We start from the raw sequence: 22,644 nt of genomic DNA on the forward strand, positions 1-22,644 counted from the left end.
CTCTACTTGTGGGTCCTATTTTGGAGCATTCTTTTCCCTTTTTATTACTAAAGGCATTAGACAGTAAATCTGGAAATAGGTTTGTTGCTTGGAACTACATCCGCTTCTGCTTGCTCACAATCCTATGGTGGCATTCTCTCTCTAACATTGCATGCCACCAGGCTAATAAAAGAGGAGCAGTGTTATTCTCTTGAATTTTGGGTGCTTGACAGGTATGTTCATGTTTAACTGGCCTTTATTAAAGTTTCTGTAAATACTGGATGGAGGCAGTGTGGGGGCAAACTTGAATAGCAGCTTTGAGAGGGTGGAGGATTGTAGTGTCATGGCTTCCCCCTCCTCCACCCTCTTCTCCCCCTTTGGTTTCCAGTGGGGTCACCCAAACCCCCTCTATTGCGGGCCCCCCCCCCCCCCCCCCCCCAACTTGGGGCGGATAAAATGAGCTCATTGTTTCCGGGACTAGACAGGAAAGAAAACAAAAATGAACAGATTTAGTTGAGATGAGGGCAAGGCCTCCAAGGTTGGGGCAGTATAGAAAAGGTCGAAGACTCTGAAAGAAAGGTGACAAGGACCATTTTGATGACTGCCTCAGCCTCCTCAAGTGGTAATACATCTTTCCAAACTGGTTTCCCTCCTGGCAACTAATGCTTCTGGAGTTAAAGGGAAAGGAGGAGGAAAGGGGAGAAAAAATGCCAGGGAAGGCACTCCTTGTCCTGTTGTCCCCTCGTCTTTCCGCCCCCCACTCTGGCACTTCACTCTTTGTCCCCTTTCCCTTCTTCCTCCTCCTCATTATCAGTGGTATTTATTGAGCTTTTACTATGTGCTGAGCACTGTACTAAGCACTTGGGAGAGTACAATAAAACAGTTGGAGGACATATTACCTGCTCACAGTCTATTGTGGGAGACAGACATAAATATAAATAATGTATAATATACAATTTATATATGCTATATATAATAATGGTACTAGTTAAACGTTTACTATGTGCCAAACATTGTTCTGGGGTAGATATAATTTAATCGGGTTAAGTAGTGTCCCTGTCTAAGAGGGAGTAGAATTTAATCTGTCAGTCAGTTACTCCTAATTCCTATTTTACAGAAGTGAAGTGACTTGCCTAAGGTCACACAGCAGACGTGACCGAGCAGCATTAGAACCCGGGTTCTCCACCTCTCAAGCCTGTGCTCTTTTCACTAGGCCATGCTGCTTCCCAATTTTATCACTGAAGCAAGTCCTATCTAGCCGAATTTACTGTGTGCATTATAAGTCAGGGCTGGTATGCTTTAGGGCATAGGGAGTGTATGCTCGGTCATTAGCCATAAAGCAAGCCTGCATCCCAGTGGCAGCAACAGCAGTGGTGACCTCTGTGGCCTCAAGTAAAACCTTCATAGCAGGTTTTGGGAAATGCTGATCTGTAGTATTTCAGTTCTGTCCTGTACTCTGTCTGTCTGTCTACTCTGTCCTGTCTGTTCTCTGGGCAGTCTCCCCCCCCCCCCCCCCCCCCCCCCCCCAACACCACCACACACACACTTCCCTTCAGATTATGTTCTGATAGAAACTGGGGAGTTTAGATGGAGTGGTCAAAAATAAGACTGGTCTTGGTTTAGTGGTGTGGAGTACAGGATGAGGCCACGAGGATATCGGGACCAGTGAAAGTTTTATGAACCCGAGGGAATTTTTGCAGGGTTTTGAAACAGAGTTTGAAATTAGAAGCAACAGGAGCAGATACTCTTCGAGGGGCTAGGATATAAAGTAAGTGTGCACTTGTATTTCAGATAATAGCAACAAACATAACCAGGGAAAGAACAGTAGAGATGCAGATGGCTTTCTTAAAAAAACAGATGTTCATCCGCTTTTTCTAAAATCAGTGATATTTATTGAGCGCTTTTGGTGTGTGGAGCACTGTTCTAAGTGCTTGGGAGAGTACAGTACAATCCCGTTGGTAGGCACCTTCATTCCCTCAACGAGCTTACAGCTCCAGTGACTGTAGGCACACAAAAGGTGATTTATTCTATTTTTAAATTGTTTTGAGTATGGGTTGTATTTTCTCTCTTACCAAAACCTCGTCTCTCTTACCTCAAACCAGTATCGTCTGAGGGAAGGTTTTCAGGGTTGTGTGCGTTTCTTTGGGTCTATTTTCATCCAAATGATTGGATTGTATTTAAAGAAATACCAGCCCCCCAAATTTCTAGCCTTGTAATTTTAACTTGAAAGGTGAAAATTGTATAATTTTGGCATTTAGAAACAAAATCCCATGCAATTCAAATTTGAGAGGCTGTATATGTTGCCCCATCATTTGTGTTTTACCTTGAAATTATTTCATTAATAAGGAAAGGGGTTGTACTGCATGATAGAAAAATAGAATATTAAAATAAACCCAGAAAATCATTTAATTGAACCTGTCACATTGTGGATGAAAACTGACTTTTCAAGGAGAAACTGCCACTTTTAGTAGTACATTTTTCCCTTCAGTCTCTCCATTTTAGCAAGTGAGAAAGTAAAATGACATTAAAATGTCTTTGTAGAGATTGACATAAATGGATCCAAGTATGGAAATACAAAATTATGAGTCATTTATCAGAAGTGTCAATTGTGTATTCTGTCTACTCCTTCCCTTTTTCTTAGCAAACATTTTAGAAAGTCTGTAATTATTTTTATAGGAAAATATTCTAAATTTCCTTCTCTGGTCTAGCAGGACTTTCCAACTGGAATTTGGACAGGTAAAATCAGAATGCAATTACGAATTTCATTCTGCTTCTGTTTGAATTTCCGGGAAGGAGAGGCCAGTTGTTATTTATGAACGCTTACTATGTGCAGAGCACCATACTGAGCTCTTGGGAGAAAACAGTATACCAGACATGTTCCTTGCCCACAATGAGCATACAGCCTAGAGGACCGTAGAGGCGGTTCCTTCATAGGGTAATAACTGTGCAGAGAAAGTAGTAGAGAGAACTAAGCAGTTGTTTAAATAGTCCATCAGTTTTGATTGCATTCCAGTGGAACAGTAAAGAGGACACACTCATTTTAGGAATAAATGGCGATTCTTAGTATCACTCTGTCCGACAATAGCTTGCCAAACAAGAGAAAGCCTTCGGTTCTTTGACTGGAAAGAGCTTAAGCCTATATTTTTCTCCTGATGGAATTTGTAGGGCCTTTTGGGACGAGTAGAGAGGAAGTACCACAGAAATTTTCCTTTCTTCTTTCTCCCCTCCATAAAAAAAGAACAGTAGTAAAAAGTGTTTAAGAGCAGGTTATATAGTGCACCAGGACTAAGTGGGCAGAATGAGGCAGAAAAGGCATTGATCTTTAAACTTCAGGGACCTGAGTGGCCATTTTAAATAGATACAATTTGAAATTTTATTTTTATAATCTAAAAAATACTGCTTATTTTAGAACACTTTTTGCCTCTTCATTGCTTTAAAACATAGTTTGTACTCTTTTATAATCTTCTGTTAAAAGTTGCAATTCATTCATTTTTATAAATGAAGTGGATGGAAACCAGGAGATGGTGGTGGAGGTGGTTCTTGGCTGCAATCATTTCTGTTGCTTCCTTAACTCAACAGGCTCCTGAGTTTTGCTGCGGGGCTTTTTTTGGTCCATTTGTGTCATTGAGAAGGAAGAATGGAATTAATAAACCTAGAGTCATGAGGGCTAGGCTTTTAAATGCAGGTGCAACAAGCTAAACAGATGCTTATAGTGTTGACATATTTATAAAATAGAAATGAATCGGACCAGGTGACCCCTTCACAGATCCTGGCCGTAGTTCTTCAGCCGCAGGATGGCTAAGTGAGATCCCAAATTCCTGCTCCAGTTTGACAGTCTAAAGTAAAGCCGTAAGTCAGTCATATTTATTGAGCGGTTACTGTGTGCAGCGTACTGTTCTACGTGTTTGGGAGAGTATAGTGCAACAGATTTGGTAGGAACGTTCCTGCCCACTATGAGCTTACAGTCAAGAGGGAGAGACAGACATTGATATAAATAAATGAACTACAGACATGTATATGAGTGCCATGGGCCTGGGGGAGGGATAAATAAGGGGTGCAAATCCAAGTGCAACAGTGATGCAGAAGGGAGTGGGAGAAGAGGAAATGAGGGCTTAGTCGGAGCAGGCCTCTTGGAGGAGATTGTCATTTCAGAAGGTTTTGAAGGTGGATAGAGTGATAGTTAAATCCATAACTGGCTAGCTCAAAAGAGCTGCTGCCTTGCTTAAGCTTCTTTTATGTTTTTGTAGTTTTCTTATCATATTCCTAGGAAATCTTATTCAAAATGCTTCTCTCATTTGCACTGCACACTTTTTGTACAATTTTCAGTTTCAACCAGAAGGCAGAAGTAGTCAATTAAAGAACCTTGTGAATCCCAACTAGATCGTAAGGGATTTTGTACTAATTCTGTTATATTCTCCAAGGTAGTTCCCTGCAAGCAGTAAGCGCTTAATAAATATCTTTGATTATTTGATTAAAGAAGCTTACCCTAGTCCTAGGCCCTGCTTTGCCCCGTTTTTTCCTTCTGCAGCCCTGACAACTTGTTGCAGCTTCACCTCTGGCAGATTTCATTCATTCATTCAATCGCATTTGAGTGCTTACTGTGTGCAGAGCACTGATCTAAGCGCTTGGGAAAGTACAGTACAACAGTAAGGAGACATTACCTGCCCACAACGAGTTTACAGTATAGAGGGGGGATGACAGACGTCAATACAAAAAAAAATGAATTACAGATATGTATATAAAGTGCTGTCGGGCTGGGAGGGGGGAAGAATATCCCCAGACCCCAGCTTCAGCCCATGAAGCTGTGCCTCTTTCAGGGCCTCTAAATTGTTGCTCATGATGGTTCTGGAATCCTCTGTGGCCTCCCCACGTACAGGCAGCCTTTGGCCCCAACATCTGCCCCATGTTCATGCTACTTTCCATCTTTCCCCTGTGTCCGTCAGTCACCACTCCGTAGGAACTGAGGAACAACCCTAAATCAATTGTAGCCAGGAGTAGTGGCCTTCCATTGCTCAGAGCAGTGACCCATGCTTTTCTGACTCCCAGGCTCATGCTCTTTCCACTAGGCGGAGCTTCCAGTGACTGTATCTGGGATGATTAGATGTAGTGAAGGGTCATCCAGTGATAGAGGATATTCTGGGAGCAGAAAAACAATGGCTCCAGCCTCTCTGTTTTGAGATCCATCAAGCAGAATCCTTTTTCTGCAGGCCCCTATGTGTCATTTTCCCTGTGAGCAGGGGGAGTTTCCAGGATCCGAAAAATGTGCCGGCACTGCCGGGAACTCCTAGGCCAGAGCTGCACCCCCTAAGTTCTCTTTCAGTAGTGATATTCCAAATATCCATGTGAGTGTTTGGACTCTATTTGATGGCATTCCTTTGTCTCTAACAGTGTCTGTTCAATCTGTTTTCTTTGAATATGAAATATCTGTACAACACTCAGTGCCCTTTTTTTTATCCCCTGTAGTTGACCACAGTCGAGTTAAACTGACTTTAAAAACTCCCTCTCAAGAATCAGACTACATCAACGCAAACTTTATTAAGGTATGTGTTAATGTTTAATTATTCTTGGATTTTCTGTTTTCCTCAGAGTTTGAATCGTACAATTTTAAGTAACAAAATTTAACAAACTTCCCCTCTCTCAGCTGTATTTATATTCTGCCTTGCTATAAATCTTTTCATTTGAAAGGTAAAATAATGTCTTGAACAGTGCATATCCTTTAGATGTTTTAAAAGCATACTTTGTTGTCATTAGAATTAGCACAATTTCAGGAGCATCCTTTCATTTATATAGGTATATACACCAGAGAATTACATAATTTTAAAATATATTTACAGAAAGGGAAATTTCTTTGGAAATTTAATATCTACTCCGAGATCTAGTTTTCCAGTCAGTATTTAATAAATGTAAATCATTATTATATCATATGTATTGAGTGCTTACTGTGTGCAGAGCACTGTACTCAGCATTTGGGAGAGTACAATAAAACAGTAAAGAGGCACATTTCCTGCCCACAACGAGCTTATAGTGTAGAGGACCCAAGGGCTGGTTTGCATTCACATCTTACTCCTGCTAATTCTGGACTCCCTCCTGGCTTCCTGGGGAGGGTGCGATCTCTGATGATAGCAGCAGTGGAGAGAGATTTTCTAATTGGCTCTACTGCTTCTTTCCGAGTTTCCAGAAGTGGTAAGAAGAGCAGGTTCAGAAACTGCCACCCAGTATGTGCTCTGCATGCCAGGGTACAATGGGGGAGGTTGGCAACCTGGCTCTTATCTCATGGGAAATCAGATACTGCCAATTTAAAGCCAATTTTAAAGGTCTACCTTAGTACTTCAGTGAACTTTCTCCTGTAGTTTTTTGCAATAATTAATATTTTATACTGGAAAGTTGGCCAAGCCTACTTTTTCACTTACTTTTTTTTTTAATTGCCCTTTTTTAAAAAAATAAATAAAAATAAAGAATGTTTTGAATTAAACTGACGAAGTTTGTTTTAATGATTGATGGAGGCTGTCTTGTAGTGTCTTCAGTATTGCCAAAGCTGGGTTATCTCACCAGATGAAGTTATCGGTGAAGTTTTTTAGTGATTGTTTGTCTTTCAAATATGGATTAACATTTTCATTTTAGTTGAAAAGATCATTTTTTTTAAATGAGGAAAATGTGGTGTGCCTTCTGGATTTTTAATCGTGGAGTCCTCGAAAGGATGGTGTTTTCTGGTTAAAAAAGCATCAGCTGAGCAATTATGGTTCCTAGTGCCTATCCCTAATTAAGGCACAGACATTTTGTGATCAGGTCTCACTTTTCCACCTAAAAGTAAGTTCTCTCAGAAGCAACGCCTTGGAAGTGAGTTAGACCCTTTGGTATGAGCATTAATTGTTTCTTCATAGGGACTGCATTGCTTCCTGCATTGAACACACTCTATATAAGGGAAGCAGGGTGGTCTAGTGGATAGAGCAAGAGCCTGGAAGTCAGAGAACCTAGGTGCTTATCCCGGCTCCGCCATTTGCCTGCTCTCTGACTTTGGGCAGAAGTTAACTCCTTTAACTTCTCTATGCCTCCATTTCTTCATATGTAAAATAGAGATCCAGTGCCTGGTCTCCTTCCAACTTAGCCTGGGAGCTCCATTAGGGACAGGGACTTTACCCAATATGGATATACTCCATCTACCCCAGCCTTTACTAAAGTGCTTGGCACATAGTAAGTACTTAGCAAATACCAAAGTTATTACTACATTGCAGCAGTGGGCTAAACTGTCCCCTAGTGTCAGAAAGTGTTATTGCTCCCACCCAAGTTCCCTCACCCAGTATTGTTATAGCGCAGGGGTAACGTTCTTACAGAAACCCTCCTTTAAAAAAGACTCATGCTGTAATACCCATTCCAACACCAGATGCTCGTGTACAGATAATTTCTTTCAACCCCATGGTGCGCTGTGACCAAACGGGCTCATGTTTGGGAGCAACATTCTCCGATTCCTCAAAAATGCTCTAGCCAGAACTCATAGTAAAAGCACCTGGTCCAGCCGAACTGAGCATGACTTATCAGAGAATAACTTTAGCTTATAGAGAATTGTTCCAAAAAACACCTTGTGTCATTTGTGGATACTTAATAGAAACCTCTTGACTCTGAACTGCCTCCACAGAGTATTAGGAAACTTCATGTTTGTGTTTCCCAAGTGCTCTTAGTTCGGGGGAATGAAAGGAACTTTATAAGTGCCAGAGTGGAAATAACTCAAATGTAAGCTAAAACTACTTTAACTTTTTCCAGGGTTTGTAATGCGAAACTTTTTTTTAAAGGAAACAGTGGGAAAAAAATCATTTTTTGACATAAGCAGTAGAGGATTATTGAAAACTAAATATGTGCTGCAAGTTGGCTGTTGCATCTTTTGTCAGTGCTTGTGGAGATTTGATTATACTGGACATAAATATCTTATGGTTCATCATTTTAGGGAGTCCATGGTCCAAAGGCCTATGTCGCAACCCAAGGACCATTGGCAAACACAGTCATAGATTTTTGGAGGATGATATGGGAATACAATGTCGTAGTAAGTAATCTACTTTTCTTACATTATTTTAAGAGAACTGTATGCCATGAGATGGTAATGTGGATGCTGAGAAAATTAAACAGAGAGGACATTTAACAGAGCGATTTGATTGGCATCAAGAATAAGACCAGAACGAATGAGTATCATGAATTTCTGTGATGTGGTTTTAAGTGTATTAAATAGCTGTCACCACTCCTAGCCGCTGATTTATTTTGGCCCAGTTGGCTGTATTTACTGCACGTGCCCACGGAGGAGTGCAAAGGTGACGGTGAAGTAAGACACAGAGGGACAGAGAGCCTCTGGGTCTCACTGCCGCCACCATGATTCTAATCTGACCTCATACGAGGCGAGCGCCTGGCACTGGTTAGTCTCTTGACATCCAGGATGATTTAGGTGCCAGAGAGAGAAGCGATAGTCTACACCTCCTCCTCTCTCCACCACCTAAATGAATCTGGTTGTTACAGCAACATCAGAGGGGAGAGATGGAGCCAGGAAATCATGAGTGGAAGATGGGGTAAGAAGACAAGGGAAGGAAGGGGCGGGGAAAGTAAAGAGATGAAAGGGAAGTGAGAGAGATGGTGAGGACAAAGAGGAGGGAAAGAGACAGACAGGCACTAAGGCTAGGAAAATAATTTGTAGGCACAGAGAAATTACATGTGCGTAAAATGAATATAGGATAAGGGAAAGGAAAGAGGAGATTCAGAGGGATAACAAAAAAGATGGGGGAGAGAGGACAAATAAGGAAATAGGGAAGGTCAAGAAGAGAGTGACACTAGAGGAAGCTGGAGTTAAGGCCTTAAAAAAAATCCATGGCTGATCTTTAAAGAAGTAGCCAGAAGGTTTAAGTTCATAGTTAAAGTGAATATTGAATTAGAATTTGATTTTATATTTTGGTTCTCAAAGGCTCTGTAGTGATCACAAATTATTTATCATTGCAAATATTGCAAATTCAAACTATCCATACCCACATTTAGTGTAAGACCTGGTTGTATAGAGATTTGGTGAACTGTGATTACATCTTGGATCATGTGATGTATCTTCAAATTTTAAAGCGTTACACAGCAATCATTCAAAATACTGAATAGTTCCACTTGGTTAATTATATCAACATTCACAAACAGAACATTTTGTTACCATTTAAAAAAATAACCTAAAGAAAATCTTTAAAATCGTTATTTAACTCCCTCAGTAATTGTCAGTGCAAACACAATGCAACAAATAGGTTGCCAAAACCAATTCTTGTTTGTTTTAGCTATGCTGCATTTTCTTTCTAACTGGACAGGTGGACTTTTGTTATTAATTTTACTTTTATATATCACATAGTAATTTGAATCTGATTTTTAAAATAGTTTGAGGATCATTATTATCACTTTTTTTGATTCTCAGTGAGGAGATTGCCAAAGCACAAATTTTACTTTTTGGTTGGTAATTTCAAGATTGACACTTTTGTACAACATTTTTGTCCAATCAAATGTTTAGGAAGACAAAATTTATTTAGTTCATGGTTCCTTTTTTAGCTTTGTGCTTTAAATTTGAGTGATGTCTCTCTTTTTTTCTTTTTTTTTAGATCATTGTGATGGCTTGTAGAGAATTTGAAATGGGAAGGGTATGTAGATTAATTGCACTTCTAAACATGCTTCTCTTATTATATAAGTACTATCATTTAAGACTTAGACTTTCAGTGAGTTGGTATTGAAAGTGAAGCATAGCCAAATTCTTCCTAATGAACTTCTTTATGGCCAAAGAATACTTCCTTCATCAAAGTGTTCCCTTGGTCCCAGAATCTCATTGGGTTCCATAATGTACTTTCAGTTCCATAAAATGAATAGGAAGCCTCCAAATAAAGCAAGTCCCATATTACAAAGATGGGAGCATCTCCCTCCATTGAAATTGCAATGTAATTAAATGGAATTTAATTTGAAGGAAGCCTAGCCCAGCCTGACTGGATATTTACACCTACTGTGAGTCACTCTTCCCTGTCTAACCCAAGTCTTGCTTACCTGAAAGGAGGGGCAGAGTAGAATAGCAATTGTTTTACTTTAAATTCAGGGAGCAGTACAGCAAAGTTTCTGGCACAAAGTTGGATTCACAGTGCATGTGAGTGTGTGTGCCTGGAGAACTGTATGTGTGTTTGTGGGGGTGGTGTGCCAGCATACATGAGTGAAGAGGTGAAGGTGCTGACACTCCTAGGAGATTTGTTTTGTTAGCTTCTTAGTAGGAAGCTGTCTGTCCACAGTTTTACACTCCAGCCTGAGCACTACATATATCGTTGATAATAAACTGTAAGACTAAGAATGTTTTCCAATTACCTCAAATAACTTTTCTTTGAATCACAGAAAAAATGTGAGCGTTATTGGCCTTTATATGGGGAAGAGCCTGTAACATTTGCACCGTTTCACATTTCTTGTGTAAGTATCAACCTTTGTGTTGCCTGATTATTTTTTAAAATCAGAAATGTTTGCTTTGAATTGTTGGTATCCTTTGGCCCTTCACCTCTCCACAGCTAAACCCTCTTTTCCCCCTTTCCCTCTGCTCCTCCACCTCTCCCTTCCCCTCCCCACAGCACCGTACTCGTCCGCTCAACTGTATATATTTCCATTACCCTATTTATTTTGTTAATGAATTGTACATCGCCTTGATTCTATTTAGTTGCCATTGTTTTTACGAGATGTTCTTCCCCTTAACTCTATTTATTGCCATTGTTCTTGTCTGTCCATCTCCCCCGATTAGATTGTAAGCCCGTCACACGGCAGGGACTGTCTCTATCTGTTGCCGACCTGTTCATCCCAAGCGCTTAGTACAGTGCTCTGCACATAGTAAGCGCTCAATAAATACTATTGAATGAATAATAGTTTTAACTAAATTCTACACAGAAACCCACTGCATTTCCATCAAGCCCCTTTTTTATTGATGAACAGTAAGTAAAATCTATTAGAGATTGTTGTATTGTAGTGTACTACCACTTGGGACAGGTTAAAATATAAGAATTTACATGATTGCCTTATTGGCCTGCTATGTGAAAATGATTAGAAGTGAGGAAAATGGTGTAGTTTGCCAGTCAACATTTGGTTTTTTCTTTCCTCGGAGTTGCCATATCTAGACTTAGAGGCTGGTTTTTCCATGCCCATCTCAACTTCCCATGGAATAAAATGCAGCATTTTAAATCTAAAAATAAGTGCCTTCATAGAAATGTATCTTATATAGTAGTTGGGAGAATCCCAGTTATGGAATAGGAAATAGTGTGGAGGAGGAATTTCAACCAAACCTCCCAGCTTGTCTTCCCCATTTTTCCCAGAAAAACAACTACAGGCACTTATTCCAGCTAGCTCCTGTTCTAGTTCCTTTGTCTGGCCCTCATCATTCTTTTTTTAAAAAAAAAAATGGTACTTGTTAAACCCTTACTATTTATCAAGCACTATTCCAGTCATTCGTGAAACATCAGTGGTGGAAAGGAGATTTGAAGAGTAACAGCCCTTTCCAAGTGACCTCCCATCTGGTAGGGTTCTGGCCCCAGATATATCCAGGTGGTTGCAGAAGCAGCAGTCACCTCTGTTCTGAAGCCATAGCCATAATCTTTTGAGCAATGGACCCTCAACCCTCACCCATGGAGGTGATAAGAATGAATGCTTCTAAGGGAGCATCTCTCCAGGCTGCCAGGTGAAAAGAGAGCTAAGGTGGCTACAGGCTTGTGTTAAGTTCTGCTGAGCTCCTTCCCCTCCAATGCTCTCTCTCTCTCTCTCTCTCTCTCTCTCTCTCATTTTGTTGTCTAAAAGTCAGAATTTGGGCTTTGCACAATTTCTTCCTTCTCAGAGTGGTGGTTGAGCGTGAACCTTGGGAGCTCTTAGCCACTCATTCCAGGAAGAGCTCCAGAAGACAGCCCCAACAGAACCACTTATTTACAGTTCAGAAATCTCTCTTGCTTAATGGGGACCTTAAACTACCCTAAGAGTTCCAAAATCAGCCCGTAAAATCAGACAAATAGGAGTAGAATATGGCTCACTTTAAAGGGGCCAATGTGATTTGTCTGTGGAACCTAAGCAACCAGTACAAAGACAAACACATATTCCTTATTTTCTCTATGGTATTGATGGTAGATATTTCAGGGTGGGTGAAGCACTGTTTCACAAATTCACATCTGTTCTTTCAACCCCCATCCCTAACTTTGTTCAGGAAGTGAATCGTGCGATCCTGCTCATATAGCCAGTCCATGATAGTATCTTTTCAAAGACTATTAATGAGAACCATCACTTTGTTTTTAGTCCTCTTAAAACCTGTAATCTAAAATACAGTCACCAATTATCTTTATGCTCTTATATATGTGCATGCATTGGGAATTTTTGGTGTATGCAATCTACTTTGTTGTAATGTTGCTATTGACTCACAGCTGTTTCCTTTCATTTAGGAAGCTGAGCAAGCAAGAACAGACTACTTTATTAGAACACTATTACTTGAATTTCAAAATGTAAGTGCTTTCAGCTCCAACAGGGTCCTTGGGGGGCCATTTTCAAATGGATTGAAGATGTCAAGCATAAATGCTATCACAAGCAGTCTCATGTGAATTAATAACCCTAGAGCTATGTAAAAAGGCATACAAAAAAAAAATCAGGTAGTGAAAAATTTGTAGCCAGAATGTTACTAAACATTGTTAGAAAGTTTGACACAAGATATCTTTCCATATATTGGGATATGGTTTTATTTTCTAATATAGTAATAGATTTTGAGACAACTAGTTAATTTCTGTAAAGGCACTATTGATTAGGTATTCATTCAGTGACGCACACAGTTAGTCAAATCTCTTTTCTTTGTTCACACAAGCTCTTCAGATTACGTTTATTAAAATTTGTTTTTCCTCAGAAGAGATTTCAATTTAAATGTCCTCACCTGAGGTTTCACACTCTAATTCTTTAGTTTCACCTCCCAGCCATTGGGAAAAAGTCTCCTTAGCCTCAGGTATTTAAGTTGTATGAGGTGATGTGACTTTGGATCTCCATTAAGCAACCTACAATCTACACACACTGTTATCAGAAACCATGTTCCTGCATCAGGAGTTTCTGAACAGTTAACATCCTGTATTTGACAGCAGAAGGCTGGGGAGAGTTTGTCTGGTGAAGCTTGAGGGAATAGTAATAGGGAAACCAGGAGGATTGGGAAGAAAGCTGGCAGAGCTGGATTCTTTACAGTTCTTGCCTGGCTGCTTCTCATACTTTGGTTCTTCATCTCCTACCCCTCAATTAGATTATTTTAAACAGGAAACCTTAAAAACCTGAAGGTTCCTCTTATGGCAACAGACCTCATTTATATATGCTAAGATAGGGATGATAGATCCGTCTACATCTAGTCACTTTGGTATTTTCAACAAAATCTTATTCTTACAATAGTATCATTTTGAAGGGTGGATGACAGTTATTAAGATTGGTTTGGTTGTTCTCTCTGTAGGAGGGGCTAAACATTTTATTGAACTCCTCAACAGAAACATCCTCAAAAATTTCCTTTGTATCTCTGGATTTTTAAAATGAAATAAAACTCTGGGCCTGCCTTTCTGCAACCCTTATCTTTTTAAATCCTGAAATTATTGCAATCTAGTTCCAATTTTCAGAAGCATATCATACATTAGAAAATCCTTGCCTAGTAATTGAAAAATAGTTTCAAGGTAGGAGCTGCCTGGAATGCATTGGCAGCATGGCATAGTGGATAGAGGGTGGGCCTGAGAGTCAGAAGGTCATGGATTCTCATGCCAGCTCCGTCACTTGTCTGCTGTATGACCTTGGGTAACTCACTCCATTTCTCTGTGCCTCAGTTACCTCATCTGTAAAATGGGGATTGAATCTGTAAGCCCCACGTTGGATGGGGACGGAGTCCAACTTGGTGTGCTTGTATCTACCCCAGTGCTTGGTACAGTGCCTGGCACATAGTAAAGTGCTTAACAAATACCACATTAATAATAATTTAATAATGCTTTACACTTTAATATCCTGGTTGTTATAAATTCTAGCTTTCCCTAAGAATTGGTCACACTAAACTGAAATTAAGTGGGAAAAAGTGCATAAGGCATAACATTTACTTTTTAATGGTAAAGTGCTTACTATGTGTCAGGCTGTGTTCTAAGCACTGGGGTAGATACAGATTTATCAGGTTGGATACAGTCTGTGTCCCACGTGAGCCTAATAGTCTAAGTAGGAGGGAGTAGGATATAATCCCCATTTTACAATTGAGGAAACTGAGGCACAGAAAAGTGAAGCTACCTGCCCAGGGTCATAGAGGAAGCAGTTGGCAGATGGAATTAGAATCCAGGTCCACTGATTACCAGGCCTGTGCTCTTTTCACTAGGCCCTGCTGCTTTACTTAGCAGTTGCAAGAGAAACCCCAGCCTAAGGGCCTTACTTATGAGGATATTGCGTCAAGTAATCCTTGTTAGAGGAAAGGCAGAAACAATGGCAATGTTTTTATGTAATCTCATCTGAAGGGAATTGTGAGAGCTCGTTGTTAAATTTTGAATCTTAGATTTTTACTAAAGTAAATGACCAAAATTTCCAGATTTATAATTTAAAATGAAATGTCTGTGAACTTTGAGTTATACTATTATGTATATACTGTAAAATTCCTTTTTATCAACGAGTGCTCTGTTCATTTGGTAATAGGGTGAGCAATGGCATGGAATATCCTGGTTAATTTTGCAAGTATACACAGACATCTGGATCCTTAACTACATAGATACTTCTAGCATCCTTGTGAACCCTGGCCTCACGCTGATGTATTTAGGATTGACTCATATAAAGGAATGTTGACACACCTGCCGAACCTTGGTTTTCCTGAAGATCTTGCCCTTTGCTAATGACCCCAGTTCATTTAGACGAGATCCGATCATATAACATATTCTGAGTTCAAGCCTACACATCCGTGATATTCTCGGTCATTAGAGTAATGTGATAATACGGAAATTTTGGAAGCAGAGATCTAAAACCTGTTGTTGTCTTTGTAACTCTTAAGCACCAGGCTTTTTTCCTTTATTGGTATCAACCTAAACTAATCTTTTCTTGGATGGACCATGTCACACCAGTGTGCCCTGGCAATCGCTTAAGTATTCCTTGGCAATTCTAGTGACAGCCATAGTGAAATTAAAGTTCCTGGATGAATGTATTCTGCCTTTAGGTGTGTATACACATATATACAATGTGAGCCCAGAATTTTTTTTCATGAATGTGCCTATCAGTTGTATCAAAAAGAGACCCAGCCTCATCAGTGTCTCCTTACTCTTGGCCATGCAAGAGTGTGCTGGTATTGGGAGATGGTTTGGAATGGGTATGGAAGCTCCTGGACCACTCCTGAAATGTTTGGTAGGCCTTACAGTGAGGTTAGGAGACTGTGATAACATATTCTTCTTCCCTTCTTGACCTTTAGTTCTTGACCTCCTGTTTTAGATACCTCCGTTTCTGAGCTGACAATTTCAGAAGGCAGCCTCAATTGGGAACTGAGAAAAAGCCTTTTCAATCTTAGTCATTCTGGTTTTCCACTTTATCCCTCTCCTATAACATTTAACATCCCTCTGCCCTGTGTCTCTAAACACTCATTCTGGCCCAGCAAGCCTCGTTTCTCTGGCCTCCTGAAAGTATTAGCTGCCAAATTAAGACCTTCCCTCTCTTCAGGTCCCAAACTGAGGCTAGTTCCAGTCTCTTTCTCTGGAAGGAATTCAGGAAAAAAGGGAGATGGTTTTGTTGTATTTGCAGACCTGCTTGACCCATCTCAACCTTTCCAGTAAAAAGGTTTTTTGTAAGGATGATGTTATGCCAAAAAATATTGTGTTCCAAAAGAGTGTCACTAATCAAAAAAGCTTGGAAACCATGCTTATTTCAAGGCACTGATAGGAAAATGCATATTGGCTTTGTACTTCTGTGAAGGGTCTGGTAGATAAATTATTTTTTATCCTTTGTCCAAAAGTTTCATTATAATAGTGTTTTTTTAATCACTGTTTATCAGTGTTTTAGAAAGTGGCATAAATTAAAGCAGAAATTTTTTTTGGATTTTTTAAGAGGTTTAAATATATTTTCAAAGTAATTTGATAAATCTCTTTCAGGAGTCTCGTAGGATATATCAATTTCATTATGTGAATTGGCCAGACCATGATGTTCCTTCATCGTTTGATTCTATTTTGGACATGATCAGCTTAATGAGGGAATACCAGGAACATGAAGATGTGCCTATTTGTATTCACTGCAGGTACAAAATATAGTTTTTTTCAAGCTTTATTGGAAGATTGTCCCTTGAAACCTGTGTGATTTTTGTATTCTATTTATGCAATTCTTAATGGTATTTTTTGAGTACTTACTTTGCACAGAACACTGTACTGAGTACCTGGGAGAGTTCAATATGGTTGGTAGCATGATCTCTGTCCTCAAGGAGCTTATGGTTGAGTGCTTTCCCCATTTATTTTCCTGTGTCCCAAATCAAAGCAACCCAGTGATCATTTATGTTTCTATACCCCTCAGCAGTCATGATTACGTGTACATTCAGTTATGCATTCTAATATTTCATCCTGATATATTTGCACTATTGCCTATTTTGTGGAAGGAAGGACAGTTCCTTCCACTCCTCATTACATTGGAAGCTCCTCGAGGGCAAGGAGTGTTTGTAAGCTTTCTTTCTGTTTTTGCTCCACCAAGTACTAAGTACAGTGCTCCGAACTCAGTAAATGCTAAATATATATGATTGATTGCATTCTAAGCCCATAAGAAAGGATACTGAATGTCATTCTCTCTACAGGTAGATTAATGCTTTCTTTCAGACTTGAGTTTACTCACTTGTGGAAAAAAAGAAAGGTTCTTGCCGAATGCACATTAAACTCTTAGCGGTTTCTCCCCAAGTTAAGGAGAAAGGGCTGTGTCTGTCTCCAGTCCTGCCTTTGAGGCAGGTGTCCATCTATCTTGCATTTGTGTCAAGGGCAAGAGGATCACCATGCAGGAAGAGTGCTCAGGACTCCTGTGCTGTGTCCAAGAACAATGTCTGGCATGAATAGGTTTGGTCCCCCCAGTCTACATTACGCCAAAGTGGCATGCAGACCAAGTGCTTAGGCACCCTTGAAGGGAGGCGTGGGTGGTGAGGCTCACCATCTGCCGACAGGCCCATTCCCAACTGTGCTCTGCACCACGCTGAAAAAAAGGAAGCCATGTACCTATGGAGGCATGGAAGGAGAGGGAACTATTGAAGGATTCTCTCTCTACTTCTCCCAGAACTCTGAGCCCCATGTGGGATAAGGGACTGGGTCTAATTTGCCTCTGTGGCATCTACCCTACTGCTTAATACAGGTCTTAGCACATAATAAGCATTTAACAAATGTCACAGTGATGCTTATTATTTAGATGGTGACCTAATTAACTTGTATCTGCTCCGGCACTTAGAACAGTTCTCGACACATAATAAGCACTTAAGAGACACCAGAAGAAGAAGAATTTCTCTTGAAAAATGCATAAACTTTCAGAGGTGGGTCAAGTGTTTCTAAGCAGCTCTGATATGCCTCAGGAGTATGTGTGTTATATCAATTTTTAATCTCCCAGTTCTTGTCATGCCAGGGAGATGGAGGAGTCTGAGCAGTTGAGAGTACCAGCTACCTGTGGTCAGGCATCTTAAAAATAACCATATTAGAGATGCAAACCTCAGAGAAATGGTTTCACTTTCTCTGAATGCAAAATAGTAAGCCCTGATAGTCTAACACTGAAAATTAAATGGAGGTATTCACAGTTGGTATGGTATTTGAGACAATGGTACATATTTTAAAAGAGTAGTTAATAATTTGCCATTTTCAGCCAGTTGCATGACCCTTTACTTAAGGATGATGGCATTACCGTCCGGTTCCTAGTAGCAGAATTGGATCATTCAAAGGTACTCCTGCAGTCTCCTCCAAGCAAGTAAAAAGGGACAATTCAATTTACTACAACTCTGTGGATTCACATATGATCCTTTCTCTGAAAAGAGTGCATTTGATGTACAAATATTGCAAACCCTAAATAGATTTTCAACAAGTTGCCACCTCAGTATTAATTAGTTCCCATCTATTGCTGTATCATACTGCTAAAGACTTTACACTAAGAATGACTGTGCAAAACAAGAAAATAGTCCAAAGTGAGGATGGTAGCAAAAAAATTTTAAATATCATATATTTCAACACTTTTGTATTTATGACATTCTTTTTTTAAAATGTGTTAATCGTATTTCTTGAGTGCTTACCGTGTGCAGAGCACTGTGCTAAATACTTGGGAGAATACAACCCAAGAGTACAACAGACACATTGCCTGACCATAGTGAGCTTATAGACAGACATTAATATAAATAAATAAATAACAGATATGGACATAAGTGCTGTGGGGCTGGTTAGGGGGTGAATAAAGGGAGCAGTTTAGGGCAACACAGAAGGGAGTGGGAGAAAATGAAATGAAAGGGCTTAGTCAGGAAAAGTCTCTTGGAGAAGATGTGCCTTCAGGAAGGCTTTGAAGGTGGGCAGAATAATTCTGTCGCAATTGAAGAGAGGGTGTCCCAGGCCAGAGGTGGAAGGTGGACAAGAGGTCAGCGGTGAGATAGATGTTATTGAGGTTGAGGTGTTGGAATATCATTGCCACACCCCAGAAACTGGTGAAAATCAATTGAGGGGAAAAGTCTGCTATTTCTGGGTAAATGTTGAAATGTATTTTTTCTCATAGGAAGAGTAGTCTAGTACTTTCATTAGAAAATGAAATTCTGTGTAGCTTGCAACTTAAGGAAACATGTAATGAATGTGGCATGGAGTTTCTCAGTTGAACCAAGGCTAAAGGGAATGGTTTTTTTTCAGCACTGGAGTCTGGGGCTTATCTGGATATTTGATTCTCTGGCTTTGACTTGGTCCCAAAATTAATGGTCACTTGGGTAAAAATTAGGGGGAAGAAATCATTTTTGTAAAACCAGGGAACTGTTAAAGTTAGCTTAAATGAAAAACAAAGGACTGTGCATATAGGAAACATCCTTATTAAATAGATTTAGGATTGTTAAATTATTTTTGGTTAAATGGTTGAACCATCAAGTCACCTGCACTTTGGTTCACAGGTTAACAAGACAGAACACTTAGTTGTCAATGATGATTTTTTTTAAATTTTGGTAGTACTCTATTTAAATGAAGTTGAAATTCAGATAGGGTTTCTGGAAAGAGCCGTAGGGAATGTTAGGAAGCTGTGCAGACACTGTCGTTCTTAGTGGTTTGCCCCATGACACATTCTATAATAGATGCCAGGTTGCCTAAGTCCTGGAGAAAATTGAAATTTTACATTGTCTTTCTTTGGTGTTCATGATACCACAGTTCAAGATCTTCTATTGGTCTGTCATTTTAGGGAAGTAAAACAAGTATGTATTTGTATCTGTTCTACAATTCCCATTTCAAGCCTCATACTACATTTTGGGCTACTGTTAACTCTTTATAACCAGGAAGAAAGGAGCCATCCATGGAGATAGATAGGGGAAGGAAAGAGCTCCTAAATTTATGCAGGTGCATTGGGAAGAGGCAGAGAGGGGCCTTTTGACTTACTTTTTGATAACTTTTTATAACTTTTGTATACCAAATATCTGTTTTTACAATATTTCAACAATTCCCACGTAACTGCTTTCACTTCTCCTTTTAGAACTCTCTTATCTAACTTTTTCTATTCCTGTTCTCTGGAGTTTTGCTAAATGTGTATTCCAAACAGAGGATGGTTAAAGGAACTCAACTGCTCACTACTCCGCTACTTCACTCAACTAAACAATCATTTTATGCCTTTCTCCCCACTCCTCAAAATCCCACAGCAGTTGCCCATCTGTCTTTGCAGTGAGAGAATCTCCTCACCATCAGTTTTAAGGCGGCACTGTCAGCTCTTTTCCCTACTACTTAGCCTTGCTTCTCTCCCATTACACCCCAGCCCACATTCTTCACTCCTCTAAAACCAACCTAATAATGTTGGTATTTGTTAAGCGCTTACTATGTGCAGAGCACTGTTCTAAGCGCTGGGATGAACACAGGGGAATGAGGTTGTCCCACGTGGGGCTCACAGTCTTAATCCCCATTTTACAGATGAGGGAACTGAGGCACAGAGAAGTGAAGTGACTTGCCCACAGCCACACAGCTGACAAGTGGCAGAACCGGGATTCGAACTCATGACCTCTGACTCCAAAGCCCGTGCTCTTTCCACTGAGCCATGCTGCTTCTGTTCACTGAACCTCTCCCCCTCTCTCCCCCTCTCTCCCCCTCTCTCCCCCTCTCTCCCTCTCTCTCCCTCTCTCTCCCTCTCTCTCCCTCTCTCTCTCTCTCTCTCTCTCTCTCTCTCTCTCTCTCTCTCTCTCTCTCGCTCTCTCTCTCTCTCTCTCTCTCTCTCTCTCTCTCTCTCTCTCTCTCTCTCTCTCTCGCCAATGGCTTCTTCCTCACATCCTCCCTTCTGCCTGGAACTTCTTCCCCCTTCATATCTTCCAGACCATCAGTCTCCCAATCTTCGAAGCCCTTCTACAATCACATCTCCTATAGAAAGCCTTCCCTAACAAACTTTTATCTCCCCTCCCTAGTGATGTGTCCCCTGTGCACTTGAGTCTTAATTCCTTAAATGTTTAGGAACTCACTCTGAGCCCTCCTCTTACAGCACTTACGTGCATACTGATTTGAGTTCCCATACCTATACTTGATTTTAATGTCTGTTTCCCCTGCTAGGTAGAGGGTAAGATATTTGAGGGCAGGGATTGTTTGTACTCTGCCAGGTTTGGTGCCTTATACACAGTGAGCAGTGTCTCTCTGTCTCCGCTGATTAGACTGTAAGCCCGTCAAACGGCAGGGACTGTCTCTATCTGTTGCCGACTTGTTCATTCCAAGTGCTTAGTGCAGTGCTCTGCACATAGTAATTGCTCAATAAATACTATTGAATGAATGAATGAGCACTCAACGGTTGATTGACTGAACTGATTTGTACAGTCAGAAGGTGGTGGGAGTTGAGCAGCATTGAAGCAAATGAAGTAAAAGTGTAGTTATTAAGTGCATATTCATTTTAAAATCTGGCAAGTCCAGGTATCCTAACAGCTGTTCATAGAAGATGATTTGTTTCCCATTGGTTTGTAAACACTATCAAGTTTGGGTGCTTTTCCCACTCCCCAAATGTAAATTTCATTTCTTTTTTTTCTTTTTTTTCATTTCTCGTGTTCTGAAATTTCATTCTGCATTAACTTAGCAAAGCCCTAGATTCTGTTGTTTTTGCTTGAATTACTTTAGGTTAATATTGTTACTGTTTGGAAGTTTAATAATCAGTTTATTTTCCTCTAAAGAAAAATACTAGGCAAATAATAGTGAATTACATCTAATCAGAATATATTTAACTGCTTGAAAAATGCATTTATGTGACAAGCCTCCCAAAACATCTGTAGAGTGTTTCATTTGCTTGGTTAATGTGTGGTTTTAAAAAAGGCAATCCAATGACAACTGTTTTCAGTTGGGAAGCTAAAAACTATTTTTACATTTTCTCATTCTTTCTTTAATGCACCATTTATTTCAAGTGTCTTGAAAGGCCTCAGAACCTTTGGTGCTCTTTCATTTCTTAAAATAACTACATGTTTTTTGTTTAGTTGAATTGTTTGTACTTACCCTGTATTAAAAAACAAAAGAGCTTTAAAGATATATTTTAAAAAGCATATAATTTATATAATCATTCATAAATGATTGTGAAAAATGTCATTAATGTATTAAAAACAAAAAAGTTTTCAAGACATAGTTTGAAAGCCATATAATTTATAACTGTTCATAAATGATTGTGAAAAGTTAGTCATATTCAATAGTGGATTTTTTTTTTACAGGGCATTCTTTTTAATAATGTACATTTTAATGGAAAAGTGAAGATTGACTTTTCTACATTCAGCCATGTATTACTGCTCATTATGCTGATCCTTTTTTTAAACAGTCAAATAATAATTTTTACATTTTCTTTCCATAGTGCAGGATGTGGAAGAACCGGAGCTATTTGTGCCATAGATTATACTTGGAATTTGTTGAAAGCCGGGGTGAGTAATTTAATGGAGTCTCATCTAGCCTATTTTTGTTGTGTTTTATGATCTTTTAAAGTGTAATTTGCCATTTATTAGAAATAATCAGAATCTGAGAGCAAGTAATCTTAAATTACACATTGATCAGGAGAAGGATCCTTTGTTTCAGACAGGCACACAGATGAAAATTTAGCTTAGCTATTTGAGACTATGGGATACCCCCTTGTTGCATGTGGGTTAGGTGCGCAATGGCTGAGTGATGTGGTAGAGGGAGACAGAAGCTTCTGCTTTATGTAAATGCTTCTTGCAGAGGCATCTTTAACTTTGGGGACAGAGGAGAAATGGGGGCTCCGTCCTTTTTTTTTTTTTTAACTGAATTTACTTTGTCTTTCCATGGGTTTTTTTTCCCTCTATTTGTAGTTTCTATGGGGAGGGATTTTGTCAAGGAACTGTGTGTTCCACAGAAAAAGATACTAAAGAAACTGTTAATAGGGTTGGGGACAACCTCAAAAAACCACAATTATATTAACCCACATTAACTCTTTCAAGTGGATGGAGATATACACCCTGATGGATAATTTGTCATAGATCCATTTTCTCCAGTTTATGGTGTTAGCTTTGAG

At 39.7% G+C, this 22,644-nt stretch overlaps 1 protein-coding gene and 1 non-coding gene across 3 annotated transcripts in view; both read left to right on the forward strand.

The window, feature by feature from the left end:
- The window catches only part of PTPN12 (protein tyrosine phosphatase non-receptor type 12), a 108,189-nt gene that overhangs the window by 55,088 nt on the left and 30,457 nt on the right, over window positions 1-22,644 (forward strand). For both annotated transcript variants that reach the window (XM_029078233.1, XM_029078234.1), the window contains exons 3-9: window positions 5,443-5,519; window positions 7,919-8,014; window positions 9,582-9,620; window positions 10,351-10,422; window positions 12,417-12,476; window positions 16,086-16,228; window positions 21,973-22,039. In XM_029078233.1, the coding sequence (XP_028934066.1) occupies window positions 5,443-5,519; window positions 7,919-8,014; window positions 9,582-9,620; window positions 10,351-10,422; window positions 12,417-12,476; window positions 16,086-16,228; window positions 21,973-22,039 (554 nt within the window). The remainder of the gene's footprint in view (window positions 1-5,442; window positions 5,520-7,918; window positions 8,015-9,581; window positions 9,621-10,350; window positions 10,423-12,416; window positions 12,477-16,085; window positions 16,229-21,972; window positions 22,040-22,644) is intronic.
- MIR1406 (microRNA mir-1406) lies at window positions 8,373-8,507 on the forward strand. Its single transcript, NR_034874.1, is given in 1 exon segment — window positions 8,373-8,507. It is a non-coding gene; the product is annotated as a microRNA mir-1406 (primary transcript).

This window comes from Ornithorhynchus anatinus, chromosome 13 (assembly GCF_004115215.2).
Source record: "Ornithorhynchus anatinus isolate Pmale09 chromosome 13, mOrnAna1.pri.v4, whole genome shotgun sequence".
Lineage (NCBI taxonomy): Eukaryota > Metazoa > Chordata > Mammalia > Monotremata > Ornithorhynchidae > Ornithorhynchus > Ornithorhynchus anatinus.